The 16,753-nt window shown below is 44.4% G+C and overlaps 1 protein-coding gene across 1 annotated transcript in view; it reads right to left on the bottom strand.

The window, feature by feature from the left end:
• Positions 1-16,753, bottom strand: part of LOC120027102 (programmed cell death 6-interacting protein-like) — a 69,526-nt gene that overhangs the window by 40,947 nt on the left and 11,826 nt on the right. Inside the window, exon 4 of the mRNA XM_038971941.1 lies at positions 902-909. Coding sequence (XP_038827869.1) covers positions 902-909 — 8 coding nt within the window. The remainder of the gene's footprint in view (positions 1-901; positions 910-16,753) is intronic.

Here is a 16,753-nt window from a genome sequence, read left to right as displayed (position 1 = left end):
CCAGGTAGAGTCACACTGTAGTCCTGGAGAAACAACACAACGTTACTACACACTGTAGTCCTGGAGAAACACACAACCGTTACTACACACTGTAGTCCTGGAGAAACACACAACCGTTACTAACACTGTAGTCCTGGAGAAACAACACAAACCGTTACTACACACTGTAGTCCTGGAGAAACACACAAACCGTTACTACACACTGTATCCTGGAGAAAACACAACCGTTACTACACACTGTAGTCCTGGGAAAAACACACAAACGTTACTACACACTGTAGTCCTGGAGAAAACACAACCGTTACTACACACTGTAGTCCTGGAGAAACACACAACCGTTACTACACACTGTAGTCCTGGAGAAAACACAACCGTTACTACACACTGTAGTCCTGGAGAAACACACAACCGTTACTACACACTGTAGTCCTGGAGAAACACACAACCGTTACTACACACTGTAGTCCTGGAGAAACACACAACCGTTACTACACACTGTAGTCCTGGAGAAACACAACCGTTACTACACACTGTAGTCCTGGAGAAACACACACAAACGTTACTACACCATGTAGTCCTGGAGAAACACACACCGTTACTACACACTGTAGTCCTGGAGAAACACACAACCGTTACTACACACTGTAGTCCTGGAGAAACACACAACCGTTACTACACACTGTAGTCCTGGAGAAACACACAACCGTTACTACACACTGTAGTCCTGGAGAAACACACAACCGTTACTACACACTGTAGTCCTGGAGAATAACACAACCGTTACTACACACTGTAGCCTGGAGAAACACACAACCGTTACTACACACTGTAGTCCTGGAGAATAACACAACCGTTACTACACACTGTAGTCCTGGAGAATAACACAACCGTTACTACACACTGTAGTCCCTGGAGAAAACACAACCGTTATCACACTGTAGTCCTGGAGAAACACACAACCGTTACTACACACTGTAGTCCTGGAGAAAACACACAACCGTTACTACACACTGTAGTCCTGGAGGAACACACAACCGTTACTACACACTGTAGTCCTGGAGAAAACACACAACCGTTACTACACACTGTAGTCCTGGAGAAACACACAACCGTTACTACACACTGTAGTCCTGGAGAAAACACACAACCGTTACTACACACTGTAGTCCTGGAGAAACACACACCGTACTACACACTGTAGTCCTGAGAAACCACAACCGTTACTACACACTGTAGTCCTGGAGAAACACACAACCGTTACTACACACTGTAGTCCTGGAGAACACACAACCGTACTACACACTGTAGTCCTGGAGAAACACACAACCGTTACTCACACTGTAGTCCTGGAGAAAAACACAACCGTTACTACACACTGTAGCCTGGAGAAACACAAACCGTTACTACACACTGTAGTCCTGGAGAAACACAAACCGTTACTACACACTGTAGTCCTGGAGAAACACACAACCGTTACTACACACTGTAGTCTGGTAGAAAACACAACCGTTACCACTGTAGTCCTGGAGAAACACACAACCGTTACTACACACTGTAGTCCTGAGAAACACAACCGTTACTACACACTGTAGTCCTGGAGAAACACACAACCGTTACTACACACTGTAGTCCTGGAGAAACACACAACCGTTACTCACCACTGTAGTCCTGGAGAAACACAACCGTTACTACACTGTAGTCCTGGAGAAACACAACCGTTACTACACACTGTAGTCCTGGAGAAAACACAACCGTTACTACACACTGTAGTCCTGGAGAAACACACAACCGTTACTACACACTGTAGTCCTGGAGAAACACAAACCGTTACTACACACTGTAGTCCTGGAGAAACACACAACCGTTACTACACACTGTAGTCCTGGAGAAACACACAACCGTTACTACACACTGTAGTCCTGGAGAAACACACAACCGTTACTACACACTGTAGTCTGGAGAAAACACAACCGTTACTACACACTGTAGTCCTGGAGAAAAACAACCGTACTACACACTGTAGTCCTGGAGAAACACACAACCGTTACTACACACTGTAGTCCTGGAGAAACACACAACCGTTACTACACACTGTAGTCCTGGAGAAACACACAACCGTTACTACACACTGTAGTCCTGGAGAATAACACAACCGTTACTACACACTGTAGTCCTGGAGAAACACACAACCGTTACTACACACTGTAGTCCTGGAGAATAACACAACCGTTACTACACACTGTAGTCCTGGAGAAACACACAACCGTTTCTACACACTGTAGTCCTGGAGAAACACACAACCGTTTCTACACACTGTAGTCCTGGAGAAACACACAACCGTTACTACACACTGTAGTCCTGGAGAAACACACAACCGTTACTACACACTGTAGTCCTGGAGAAACACACAACCGTTACTACACACTGTAGTCCTGGAGAAACCACAACCGTTACTATACACTGTAGTCCTGGAGAATAACACAACCGTTACTACACACTGTGTCCTGGAGAAACACACAACCGTACTACCACTGTAGCCTGGAGAATAACACAACCGTTACTACACACTGTAGTCCTGGAGAAACACACAACCGTTACTACACACTGTAGTCCTGGAGAATAACACAACCGTTACTACACACTGTAGTCCTGGAGAAACACACAACCGTTACTACACACTGTAGTCCTGGAGAAACACACAACCGTTACTACACACTGTAGTCCTGGAGAATAACACAACCGTTACTACACACTGTAGTCCTGGAGAAACACACAAACGTTACTACACACTGTAGTCCTGGAGAATAACACAACCGTTACTACACACTGTAGTCCTGGAGAATAACACAACCGTTACTACACACTGTAGTCCTGGAGAAACACACAACCGTTACTACACACTGTAGTCCTGGAGAAACACACAACCGTTACTACACACTGTAGTCCTGGAGAAAACACAACCGTTACACACACTGTAGTCCTGAGAATAACACAACCGTTACACACTGTAGTCCTGGAGAAACACACAACCGTTTTCTACACACTGTAGTCCTGGAGAAACACACAACCGTTACTACAACTGTAGTCCTGGAGAAACACACAACCGTTACTACACACTGTAGTCCTGGAGAAACACACAACCGTTTACACACTGTAGTCCTGGAGAACACACAACGTTACTACACTCTGAGAAACACACAACCGTACTACACACTGTAGTCCTGGAGAAACACAACCGTTACTACACACTGTAGTCTGGAGAAACACACAACCGTTACTACACACTGTAGTCCTGGAGAATAACACAACCGTTACTACACACTGTAGTCTGGGAAACACACAAACGTTACTACACACTGTAGTCCTGGAGAATAACACAACCGTACTACACACTGTAGGCCTGAGAAACACACAAAGTTACTACACACTGTAGTCCTGGAGAATAACACAACGTTACTACACACTGTAGTCCTGGAGAATAACACAAACTTACTCCACTGTAGTCCTGGAGAAACACACAACCGTTACTACACACTGTAGTCCTGGAGAAACACACAACCGTTACTACACACTGTAGTCCTGGAGAAACACACATTGCTGCGTGATGACATCATAATCCAGAAACATACATCATCAGCCAAACATCCTATACATCCTGCTGTATCAGCAGCCCTGATAGAGGTGTGATTACATCTAGACAGGATATCCTGCTGTATCAGCAGCCCTGATAGAGGTATGACTACATCTAGACAGGATATACATCCTGCTGTATCAGCAGCCCTGATAGAGGTGTGACTACATCTAGACAGGATATCCTGCTGTATCAGCAGCCCTGATAGAGGTGTGATTACATCCAGACAGGATATCCTGCTGTATCAGCAGCCCTGATAGAGGTGTGACTACATCTAGACAGGATATCTGCTGTATCAGCAGCCCCGATAGAGGTGTGACTACATCTAGACAGGATATCCTGCTGTATCAGCAGCCTGATAGAGGTGTGACTACATCTAGAAAGGATATCTGCTGTACAGAGCCCTGATAGAGGTGTGACTACATCTAGACAGGATATCCTGCTGTATCAGCAGCCCTGATAGAGGTGTGTAGAGTGTGATACATTAGACAGGATATCCTGCTGTACAGCAGCCCTGATAGGGTGTGACTACATCTAGACAGGATATCCTGCTGTATCAGCAGCCCTGATAGAGGTGTGACTACATCTAGACAGGATATCCTGCTGTATCAGCAGCCCTGATAGAGGTGTGACTACATCTAGACAGGATATCCTGCTGTATCAGCAGCCCTGATAGAGGTGTGTAGAGGTGTGACTACATCTAGACAGGATATCCTGCTGTATCAGCAGCCCTGATAGAGGTGTGACTACATCTAGACAGGATATCCTGCTGTATCAGCAGCCCTGATAGAGGTGTGACTACATCTAGACAGGATATCCTGCTGTATCAGCAGCCCTGATAGAGGTGTGATTACATCTAGACAGGATATCCTGCTGTATCAGCAGCCCTGATAGAGGTGTGACTACATCTAGACAGGATATCCTGCTGTATCAGCAGCCCTGATAGAGGTGTGACTACATCTAGACAGGATATCCTGCTGTATCAGCAGCCCTGATAGAGGTGTGACTACATCTAGACAGGATATCCTGCTGTATCAGCAGCCCTGATAGAGGTGTGACTACATCTAGACAGGATATCCTGCTGTATAGCAGCCTGGTAGAGGTGTGACTACATCTAGACAGGATATCCTGCTGTATCAGCAGCCCTGATAGAGTGTGTACTACATTAGACAGGATATCCTGCTGTATCAGCAGCCCTGATAGAGGTGACTACACTAGACAGGATATCCTGCTGTATCAGCAGCCCTGATAGAGGTGTGACTACATCTAGACAGGATATACATCCTGCTGTATCAGCAGCCCTGATAGAGGTGTGACTACATGTAGACAGGATATCCTGCTGTATCAGCAGCCCTGATAGAGATGTGACTACATCTAGACAGGATATACATCCTGCTGTATCAGCAGCCCTGATAGAGGTGTGACTACATCTAGACAGGATATCCTGCTGTATCAGCAGCCCTGATAGAGGTGACTACATCTAGACAGGATATCCTGCTATATCAGCAGCCCTGATAGAGGTGTGACTACTTATCGACAGGATATCCTGCTGTATCAGCAGCCCTGATAGAGATGTGACTACATCTAGACAGGATATCCTGCTGTATCAGCAGCCCTGATAGAGGTGTGACTACATCTAGACAGGATATCCTGCTGTATCAGCAGCCCTGATAGAGGTGTGACTACATCTAGACAGGATATCCTGCTGTATCAGCAGCCTGATAGAGGTGTGACTACATCTAGACAGATATCCTGCCGTATCAGCAGCCCTGATAGAGGTGTGACTACATCTAGACAGATATCCTGCTGTATCAGAGCCCTGATAGAGGTATGACTACATCTAGACAGGATATACATCCTGCTGTATCAGCAGCCCTGATAGAGGTGTGACTACATCTAGACAGGATATCCTGCTGTATCAGCAGCCCTGATAGAGGTATGTCTATATCTAGACAGGATATACATCGTGGGCCCTGATAGATGTATGACTCCATCTAGACAGGATAAACATCGTGAGCCCTGATAGAGGTATGACTACATCTGGACAGGATATCCTGCTGTATCAGCAGCCCTGATAGAGGTATGTCTATATCTAGACAGGATATACATCGTGAGCCCTGATAGAGGTGTGACTCCATCTAGACAGGATAAACATCGTGAGCCCTGACAGAGGTGTGACTACATCTAGACAGGATATACATTGTGAGCCCTGATAGAGGTATGACTACATCTAGACAGGATATACATCGTGAGCCCTGATAGAGGTATGACTACATCTAGACAGGATATACATCGTGAGCCCTGATAGAGGTACAGTATGACTCCATCTAGACAGGATATACATTGTGAGCCCTGATAGAGGTATGACTACATCTAGACAGGATACACATCGTGAGCCCTGATAGAGGTACAGTATGACTACATCTAGACAGGATATACATCGTGAGCCCTGATAGAGGTATGACTACATCTAGACAGGATATACATCGTGAGCCCTGATAGAGGTACAGTATGACTCCATCTAGACAGGATATACATCGTGAGCCCTGATAGAGGTATGACTACATCTAGACAGGATATACATCGTGAGCCCTGATAGAGGTACAGTATGACTACATCTAGACAGGATATACATCGTGAGCCCTGATAGAGGTATGACTACATCTAGACAGGATATACATCGTGAGCCCTGATAGAGGTACAGTATGACTACATCTAGACAGGATATACATTGTGAGCCCTGATAGAGGTATGACTACATCTAGACAGGATATACATCGTGAGCCCTGATAGAGGTATGACTACATCTAGACAGGATATACATCGTGAGCCCTGATAGAGGTATGACTACATCTAGACAGGATATACATCGTGAGCCCTGATAGAGGTACAGTATGACTACATCTAGACAGGATATACATCGTGAGCCCTGATAGAGGTACAGTATGACTACATCTAGACAGGATATACATCGTGAGCCCTGATAGAGGTACAGTATGACTACATCTAGACAGGATATACATCGTGAGCCCTGATAGAGGTATGACTACATCTAGACAGGATATACATCGTGAGCCCTGATAGAGGTACAGTATGACTCCATCTAGACAGGATATACATCGTGAGCCCTGATAGAGGTACAGTATGACTACATCTAGACAGGATATACATCGTGAGCCCTGATAGAGGTACAGTATGACTACATCTAGACAGGATATACATCGTGAGCCCTGATAGAGGTACAGTATGACTACATCTAGACAGGATATACATCGTGAGCCCTGATAGAGGTACAGTATGACTACATCTAGACAGGATATACATCGTGAGCCCTGATAGAGGTACAGTATGACTACATCTAGACAGGATATACATCGTGAGCCCTGATAGAGGTATGACTACATCTAGACAGGATATACATCGTGAGCCCTGATAGAGGTATGACTACATCTAGACAGGATATACATCGTGAGCCCTGATAGAGGTATGACTACATCTAGACAGGATATACATCGTGAGCCCTGATAGAGGTACAGTATGACTACATCTAGACAGGATATACATCGTGAGCCCTGATAGAGGTACAGTATGACTACATCTAGACAGGATATACATCGTGAGCCCTGATAGAGGTGTGACTCCATCTAGACAGGATATACATCGTGAGCCCTGATAGAGGTATGACTACATCTAGACAGGATATACATCGTAAGCCCTGATAGAAGTATGACTACATCTAGACAGGATATACATCATGAGCCCTGATAGAGGTACAGTATGACTACATCTAGACAGGATATACATCGTGAGCCCTGATAGAGGTACAGTATGACTACATCTAGACAGGATATACATCGTGAGCCCTGATAGAGGTATGACTACATCTAGACAGGATATACATCGTGAGCCCTGATAGAGGTATGACTACATCTAGACAGGATATACATCGTGAGCCCTGATAGAGGTACAGTATGACTACATCTAGACAGGATATACATCGTGAGCCCTGATAGAGGTACAGTATGACTACATCTAGACAGGATATACATCGTGAGCCCTGATAGAGGTACAGTATGACTACATCGAGACAGGATATACATCGTGAGCCCTGATAGAGGTGTGACTACATCTAGACAGGATATACATCGTGAGCCCTGATAGAGGTACAGTATGACTACATCTAGACAGGATATACATCGTGAGCCCTGATAGAGGTACAGTATGACTACATCTAGACAGGATATACATCGTGAGCCCTGATAGAGGTACAGTATGACTACATCTAGACAGGATATACATCGTGAGCCCTGATAGAGGTACAGTATGACTACATCTAGACAGGATATACATCGTGAGCCCTGATAGAGGTACAGTATGACTACATCTAGACAGGATATACATCGTGAGCCCTGATAGAGGTATGACTACATCTAGACAGGATATACATCGTGAGCCCTGATAGAGGTACAGTATGACTACATCTAGACAGGATATACATCGTGAGCCCTGATAGAGGTATGACTACATCTAGACAGGATATACATCGTGAGCCCTGATAGAGGTACAGTATGACTCCATCTAGACAGGATATACATCGTGAGCCCTGATAGAGGTACAGTATGACTACATCTAGACAGGATATACATCGTGAGCCCTGATAGAGGTACAGTATGACTACATCTAGACAGGATATACATCGTGAGCCCTGATAGAGGTACAGTATGACTACATCTAGACAGGATATACATCGTGAGCCCTGATAGAGGTACAGTATGACTACATCTAGACAGGATATACATCGTGAGCCCTGATAGAGGTACAGTATGACTACATCTAGACAGGATATACATCGTGAGCCCTGATAGAGGTATGACTACATCTAGACAGGATATACATCGTGAGCCCTGATAGAGGTATGACTACATCTAGACAGGATATACATCGTGAGCCCTGATAGAGGTATGACTACATCTAGACAGGATATACATCGTGAGCCCTGATAGAGGTACAGTATGACTACATCTAGACAGGATATACATCGTGAGCCCTGATAGAGGTACAGTATGACTACATCTAGACAGGATATACATCGTGAGCCCTGATAGAGGTGTGACTCCATCTAGACAGGATATACATCGTGAGCCCTGATAGAGGTATGACTACATCTAGACAGGATATACATCGTGAGCCCTGATAGAAGTATGACTACATCTAGACAGGATATACATCATGAGCCCTGATAGAGGTACAGTATGACTACATCTAGACAGGATATACATCGTGAGCCCTGATAGAGGTACAGTATGACTACATCTAGACAGGATATACATCGTGAGCCCTGATAGAGGTACAGTATGACTACATCTAGACAGGATATACATCGTGAGCCCTGATAGAGGTATGACTACATCTAGACAGGATATACATCGTGAGCCCTGATAGAGGTACAGTATGACTACAGAGATTGTTCGCGGAAATGCGGTCACTGGTTGATTGTGTGTAGCTAGCTGCCTAGTTTAAATATCAACAGTACTGCCACAGCAACATAACACTTGATTTACATCATCATCAATATTCGGTCTGGTTGGCTGCTCAGCAGAACTTAATTTATTTCCTCATAGAATCAAATCGTTTCAAATCAGGAAGGATGCTGGAGGTGCTGATAAATTGAAATAACTTCGTCAAAGTTATAGAATTAATGTGGTCTTTTCAGAAAGAAATGAAATCATTTACTCCACTGTGAGTAGGCCTATAAGGATCAATAGCTTCTTTTTTAAAAGTTGCCTAGCTGTGGATTGTGTGTAGCCCAATAACAAGGCATAGCCTACAGTCAGGAATGAAGGGCAAATCTGTCAGTGAACAGGAGACAAAACAGGCATGGATTTTCATGGGGATCTTTTTATTATGTTACTTAGTTTGAAGATTACGAACATAGACGATACAAGGAAGAGGCAATGTTAGTTAGGGGTGTGTGGGTGGATGTGTGTGTGTGTGTGTGTGTGTGTGCGTGAGTGTGTGGGTGGGTGGGTGTGTGAAAGGAATGAGGTGGAGGACGGTGATGTCTACCTCCTGCCTCTGACACCTTCTTGCTGGCGATGAGTCACGACACACACAACGTGTGTCCGAAAGTGACCTGTTTTGTTACCTTGTTGTTAAATACCTTCCGGTCTAAACATAGTGAACGGGGTGCTCCTTTGTAGCTCTGTTGGTAGAGCATGGCACTTGTAACCCCAGGGTAGTGGGTTCAAATCCCGCGACCACCTGTATGTAAAATGTATGCACGCATGACTGTAATTCCCGTTGGATAAAAGCGTGTGCTAAATGGCATATATATATATACAGGGGTACACAGGGGCTCTAAAAGCTAACGTCCATGTGATTTAAGGCAGACAACAATTAAAATGTTTTTAGTTTCCATAGTAACCCTTATCAGAAGAGAGAATAATGTGATGTGTAGCATTATGGGTTGGACACAGTAGCGGTGCATGGGGGGGGGGGGAATCACTGGGGGAGCCAAGTCCCCCCCCCCCCCCCCCACTCTGTTGTTTGCTCTATAACCTGTTAATTCATATGCCTTGACACCGTGATATATAGGCCTAAAGGCAGAGACAATAAGAAGACACGGTGGCAGAATACATTCAGCCAGACCTTAGTTTTATCACAAAACAAGATAGCAGCCTCTGTCCTGTGAAGTCCACAAAGCATATTGTATGTAACAGACAGTTACATGACCTACAGCATGGTCAAGCAACTTAATGTTTCCCACATTTTCAGACCACTTAACAACTATTGATTTAGAACCTCAGAGAGTTACTGCAAGTCGCAAGGAACACAGCAGCGGCCTCCACTATTCCAGCACCATTTCAACATGATTAAATCACCTCATGCTTCGTCTAATACAGTGACAACTAAAAGATACCAAAAACAATTTAGTCCAATCAACGTAAGCTAAATATGATGTGGCTGTCCATGGTTCTGATTTCTGTGTGTGTGTGTGTGTGTGTGTGTGTGTGTGTGTGTGTGTGTGTGTGTGTGTGTGTGTGTGTGTGTGTGTGTGTGTGTGTGTGTGTGTGTGTGTGTGTGTGTGTGTGTGTGTGTGTGTGTGTGTGCGTGTGTGTGTGTGTGTGTGTGGGTGTGTGGGTGCGCGTTCGTGCAAGTAGAAAAACATGTTGACTCACCCTACTTGTAGAGAAACACCAATGCCATCCTCCTCTCTTTCATGTTGACGAAACGGTCTTTCACTCTGTTATACAGTACGGGCATTTAGTTTTTGTTGTCCTAGTCTACCTGGCTAAAATGCTTGCTCGCTAGCCTAACTTCCATTCATGGGCAACATTAGGTAGTTAACATTAGCCTTCTACATCTAGCTACATATTGAACTTCCATCCTCTCAGGCCAGGGGCACAACAATGTATGAATTAATAGTTGCATCAGAATGGTCGTTATAATCATTGGCCAGTACGGAGAATTAAGTAAAACCACAAGTCCAAATCCCTATCTCCATCCAGGGCTAATTTAGGAAAGGGGCAATTTTAGCTAGCTGGCTAGCCACTGGAGGACAACGACACAGCGAGATGCAACAATTCAAGTTTTTCTGTCAATGATGTATGCTCTCAATGGGATTTGATAGGAGTGATGCCAAATCCAAGCTGGCTTCCCTTGACACTTTTTTTTGGTGCGCCAGGACCATTCACTAGTTGCCCTTGCTCAGTTTAGCTCAATGCTGATTGGCTAATTCTTTATAATATTTTGGTCAAGAGAGATCAGATGTCTAATGGCTTACCTTGCCTTCAATGCTACGGGCGGCAACAATGTCATACTCGTTTGGACCAGACAGCATCAGATAGATGGTCTACACATAGAGAGAGAGAGAGGGGTGCTGTTTCGCTCGCTCGGATGCTTTCTCCTATGAGTTACATTCAGACTCTTGCGAATTGAAGGACAATTATGAAACACAGAGAGATGGAGAAATGGAGAATTGTGTGTAGATACGGTGCCCTCGGAAAGTATTCAGACCCCTTGACTTTTTCCACAATTTGTTACGTTACAGCCTTATTCTAAAATGTATTAAATAAACAAATATATATCATCAATCTAAACACAATACCCCATAATGACATCACAATACCCCATAATGACATCACAATACCCCATAATGACATCATAATACCCCATAATGACATCACAATACCCCATAATGACAAAGCGAAAACAGGTTTAGACATTTTTGCAAATGTATTAAAAATAAAAAACAGAAATACCTTTTTTTTTTACATAAGTATTCAGCCCCTTTGCTATGAGACTCAAAATTGAGCTCAGGTGCATCCTGTTTCCATTGATCATCCTTGAGATGTTTCTAGAACATGATTGGAGTTCACCTGTGGTAAATTCAATTGATTGGACATGATTTGGAAAGGCACACACCTGTCTATATAAGGTCCCACAGTTGACAGTGCATGTCAGAGCAAAAACCAAGCCATGACGTCAAAGGAATTGTCCGTAGAGCTCAGAAACAGGATTGTGTCGAGGCACAGATCTGGGGAAGGGTATCAAAACATGTCTGCAGCATTGAAGGTCCCCAAGAACACAGTGGCCTCCATCATTATTAAATTGAGAAAGTTTGGAACCACCAAGACTCTTCCTAGACGTTTGATGAAAACCTGCTCTAGAGCACTCAGGTTCTACAGGTGTGCCAAGATTGTAGTGTTCTACCCAAGAAGACTTGAGGCTGTAATCGCTGTCGAAGGTGCTTCAACAATGTACTGAATAAAGGGTATTTCCATTTTTCTTTTTTAATAAATTAGCAATAATGTCTAAAAACCTGTTTTTGCTTTGTCATGACGGGGTATTGTCTGTAGATTGATCAAGAACAAAAACTATTTAATCCATTTTAGATTAATGCTGTAACGTAACACAATGTGGGAAAAAGTCAAGGGGTCTGAATACTTTGTATCGGTGTGTATCGGCTGTATCGGTGTGTTAGTGACAACACATTCAAACCCACAGTCTATATCTGGGTATACAGTCTGGTGTAGAGCACTGTATCGGTGTGTTAGTGACAACACATTCAAACCCACAGTCTATATCTGGGTATATAGTCTGGTGTAGAGCACTGTATCGGTGTGTTAGTGACAACACATTCAAACCCACAGTCTATATCTGGGTATATAGTCTGGTGTAGAGCACTGTATCGGTGTGTTAGTGACAACACATTCAAACCCACAGTCTATATCTGGGTATATAGTCTGGTGTAGAGCACTGTATCGGTGTGTTAGTGACAACACATTCAAACCCAGTCTATATCTGGGTATATAGTCTGGTGTAGAGCACTGTATCGGTGTGTTAGTGACAACACATTCAAACCCACAGTCTATATCTGGGTATACAGTCTGGTGTAGAGCACTGTATCGGTGTGTTAGTGACAACACATTCAAACCCACAGTCTATATCTGGGTATATAGTCTGGTGTAGAGCACTGTATCGGTGTGTTAGTGACAACACATTCAAACCCAGTCTATATCTGGGTATATAGTCTGGTGTAGAGCACTGTATCGGTGTGTTAGTGACAACACATTCAAACCCACAGTCTATATCTGGGTATACAGTCTGGTGTAGAGCACTGTATCGGTGTGTTAGTGACAACACATTCAAACCCACAGTCTATATCTGGGTATATAGTCTGGTGTAGAGCACTGTATCGGTGTGTTAGTGACAACACATTCAAACCCAGTCTATATCTGGGTATATAGTCTGGTGTAGAGCACTGTATCGGTGTGTTAGTGACAACACATTCAAACCCACAGTCTATATCTGGGTATACAGTCTGGTGTAGAGCACTGTATCGGTGTGTTAGTGACAACACATTCAAACCCACAGTCTATATCTGGGTATATAGTCTGGTGTAGAGCACTGTATCGGTGTGTTAGTGACAACACATTCAAACCCAGTCTATATCTGGGTATATAGTCTGGTGTAGAGCACTGTATCGGTGTGTTAGTGACAACACATTCAAACCCAGTCTATATCTGGGTATATAGTCTGGTGTAGAGCACTGTATCGGTGTGTTAGTGACAACACATTCAAACCCACAGTCTATATCTGGGTATATAGTCTGGTGTAGAGCACTGTATCGGTGTGTTAGTGACAACACATTCAAACCCACAGTCTATATCTGGGTATACAGTCTGGTGTAGAGCACTGTATCGGTGTGTTAGTGACAACACATTCAAACCCACAGTCTATATCTGGGTATATAGTCTGGTGTAGAGCACTGTATCGGTGTGTTAGTGACAACACATTCAAACCCAGTCTATATCTGGGTATATAGTCTGGTGTAGAGCACTGTATCGGTGTGTTAGTGACAACACATTCAAACCCACAGTCTATATCTGGGTATACAGTCTGGTGTAGAGCACTGTATCGGTGTGTTAGTGACAACACATTCAAACCCAGTCTATATCTGGGTATACAGTCTGGTGTAGAGCACTGTATCGGTGTGTTAGTGACAACACATTGTGGATAAGTCAGTCCACTCAGGGAGAGAGAGGGATGAGAGGGATGAGAGAGAGGGAAGGGAGAGAGAGAGAGAGTAGGGAGAGAGAGAGGTGAGAGGGATGAGAGAGAGAGGGATGAGAGGGATGAGAGAGAGGGAAGGGAGAGAGAGAGAGAGAGTAGGGAGAGAGAGAGGTGAGAGGGATGAGAGAGAGAGAGGGATGAGAGGGATGAGAGAGAGAGTAGGGAGAGAGAGAGAGAGAGAGAGATGAGAGGGAGAGAGAGAGGGAAGGGAGAGAGAGAGGCATGAGATGGAGAGAGAGAGGGAAGGGAGAGAGAGGCATGAGATGGAGAGAGAGAGGGAAGGGAGAGAGAGAGGGATGAGAGGGATGAGAGAGAGAGAGGGAAGGAAGAGAGAGAGAGGGATGAGAGGGATGAGAGAGAGAGTAGGGAGAGAGAGAGAGAGAGAGAGGGATGAGAGGGATGAGAGAGAGAGAGAGAGAGAGAGAGAGGGAAGGGAGAGAGAGAGGGAGGGGAGGGATGAGAGAGAGAGAGAGAGAGAGAGAGAGAGAGAGAGAGAGAGAGAGAGGCATGAGAGGGATGAGAGAGAGAGAGAGAGAGAGAGAGAGGCATGAGATGGAGAGAGAGAGGGAAGGGAGATAGAGGGATGAGAGAGAGAGAGGGATGGGAGAGAGAGGGATGAGAGAGAGAGGGATGAGAGGGATGGGAGGGATGAGAGGGATGAGAGGGATGAGAGAGAGAGAGGGATGAGAGGGACGAGAGAGAGAGGGATGAGAGGGATGAGAGAGAGAGAGGGATGAGAGGGATGAGAGAGATGAGAGGGATGAGAGGGATGAGAGAGAGAGAGGGATGAGAGGGATGGGAGGGATGAGAGGGATGAGAGGGATGAGAGAGAGAGAGGGATGAGAGGGACGAGAGAGAGAGAGGGATGAGAGGGATGAGAGAGAGGGATGAGAGGGATGAGAGGGATGAGAGAGATGAGAGGGATGAGAGGGATGAGAGAGAGAGGCATGAGATGGAGAGAGAGAGGGAAGGGAGAGAGAGAGGGATGGGAGGGATGAGAGAGAGAGAGAGGCATGAGATGGAGAGAGAGAGGGAAGGGAGAGAGAGGGATGAGAGAGAGAGAGGGATGGGAGAGAGAGGGATGAGAGAGAGAGAGGGATGAGAGGGATGGGAGGGATGAGAGGGATGAGAGAGAGAGAGAGAGGGATGAGAGGGACAAGAGAGAGAGAGGGATGAGAGGGGTGAGAGAGAGAGGGATGAGAGGGATGAGAGAGAGAGAGTGATGAGAGGGATGAGAGAGAGAGAGAGAGAGAGAGAGGTGTAGTACTTTCTGATCACCCCAATCCACAAAAGTGGAGACAAATTTGACCCCAATAACTACTGTGGGATATGTGTCAACAGCAACCTCGGGAAAATCCTCTGCATTATCATGAACAGCAGACTCGAACATTTCCTCAGCGAAAACAATATACTGAGCAAATGTCAAATTGATTCAAATTAATTCAACATACCAATTAGGATTTGGTTAAAAATACTTCAATCAGTCATAGAACCCATTGCCCTTTATGGTTGTGAGGTCTGGGGTCCGCTCACCAACCAAGATTTCACAAAATGGGACAAACACCAAATTGAGACTCTGCATGCAGAATTCTGCAAGAATATCCTCCATGTACAACGTAAAACACCAAATAATGCATGCAGAGCAGAGTTAGGCCGATACCCGCTAATTATCAAAATCCAGAAAAGAGACGTTAAATTCTACCACCACCTAAAAGGAAGCGATTCCCAAACCTTCCATAACAAAGCCATCACCTACAGAGAGATGAACCTGGAGAAGAGTCCCCTAAGCAAGCTGGTCCTGGGGCTCTGTTCACAAACACAAACAGACCCCACAGAGCCCCAGGACAGCAACACAATTAGACCCAAACAAATCATGAGAAAACAAAAAGATAATTACTTGACACATTGGAAAGAATTAACAAAAAAACAGAGCAAACTAGAATGCTATTTGGCCCTAAACAGAGAGTACAGAGCAGAATACCTGACCACTGTGACTGACCCAAACTTAAGGAAAGCTTTGACTATGTATAGACTCAGTGAGCATAGCCTTGCTATTGAGAAAGGCCGCCGTAGGCAGACCTGGCTCTCAAGAGAAAACAGGCTATGTGTACACTACCCACAAAATGAGGTGGAAACTGAGCTGCACTTCCTAACCTCCTGCCAAATGTATGACCATATTAGAGACACATATTTCCTTCAGATTACATATCACCTGGGTGAAATACGACAGTGTGCCATCACAGTAGCAAGATTTGTGAACTGTTGCCACAAGAAAAGGGCAACCAGTGAAGAACAAACACCATTGTATATACAACCCATATTTATGTTTATTTATTTTCCCTTTTGTACTTTAACTATTTACACATCATTACAACACTGTATATAGTCATAATATGACATTTGAAATGTCTTTATTCTTTTGTAACTTCTGTGAGTGTAATGTTTACTGCTAATATTTTATTGTTTATTTCACTTTGGTTTATTATCTATTTCACTTGCTTTGGCAATGTAAACATATGTTTCCCATGTAAATAAAGCCCATAATTG

Source organism: Salvelinus namaycush, chromosome 32 (assembly GCF_016432855.1).
Source record: "Salvelinus namaycush isolate Seneca chromosome 32, SaNama_1.0, whole genome shotgun sequence".
NCBI lineage: Eukaryota > Metazoa > Chordata > Actinopteri > Salmoniformes > Salmonidae > Salvelinus > Salvelinus namaycush.
Note: the sequence above shows the minus strand (reverse complement) of the source record. Positions and strands in the feature narration are given on the sequence as shown.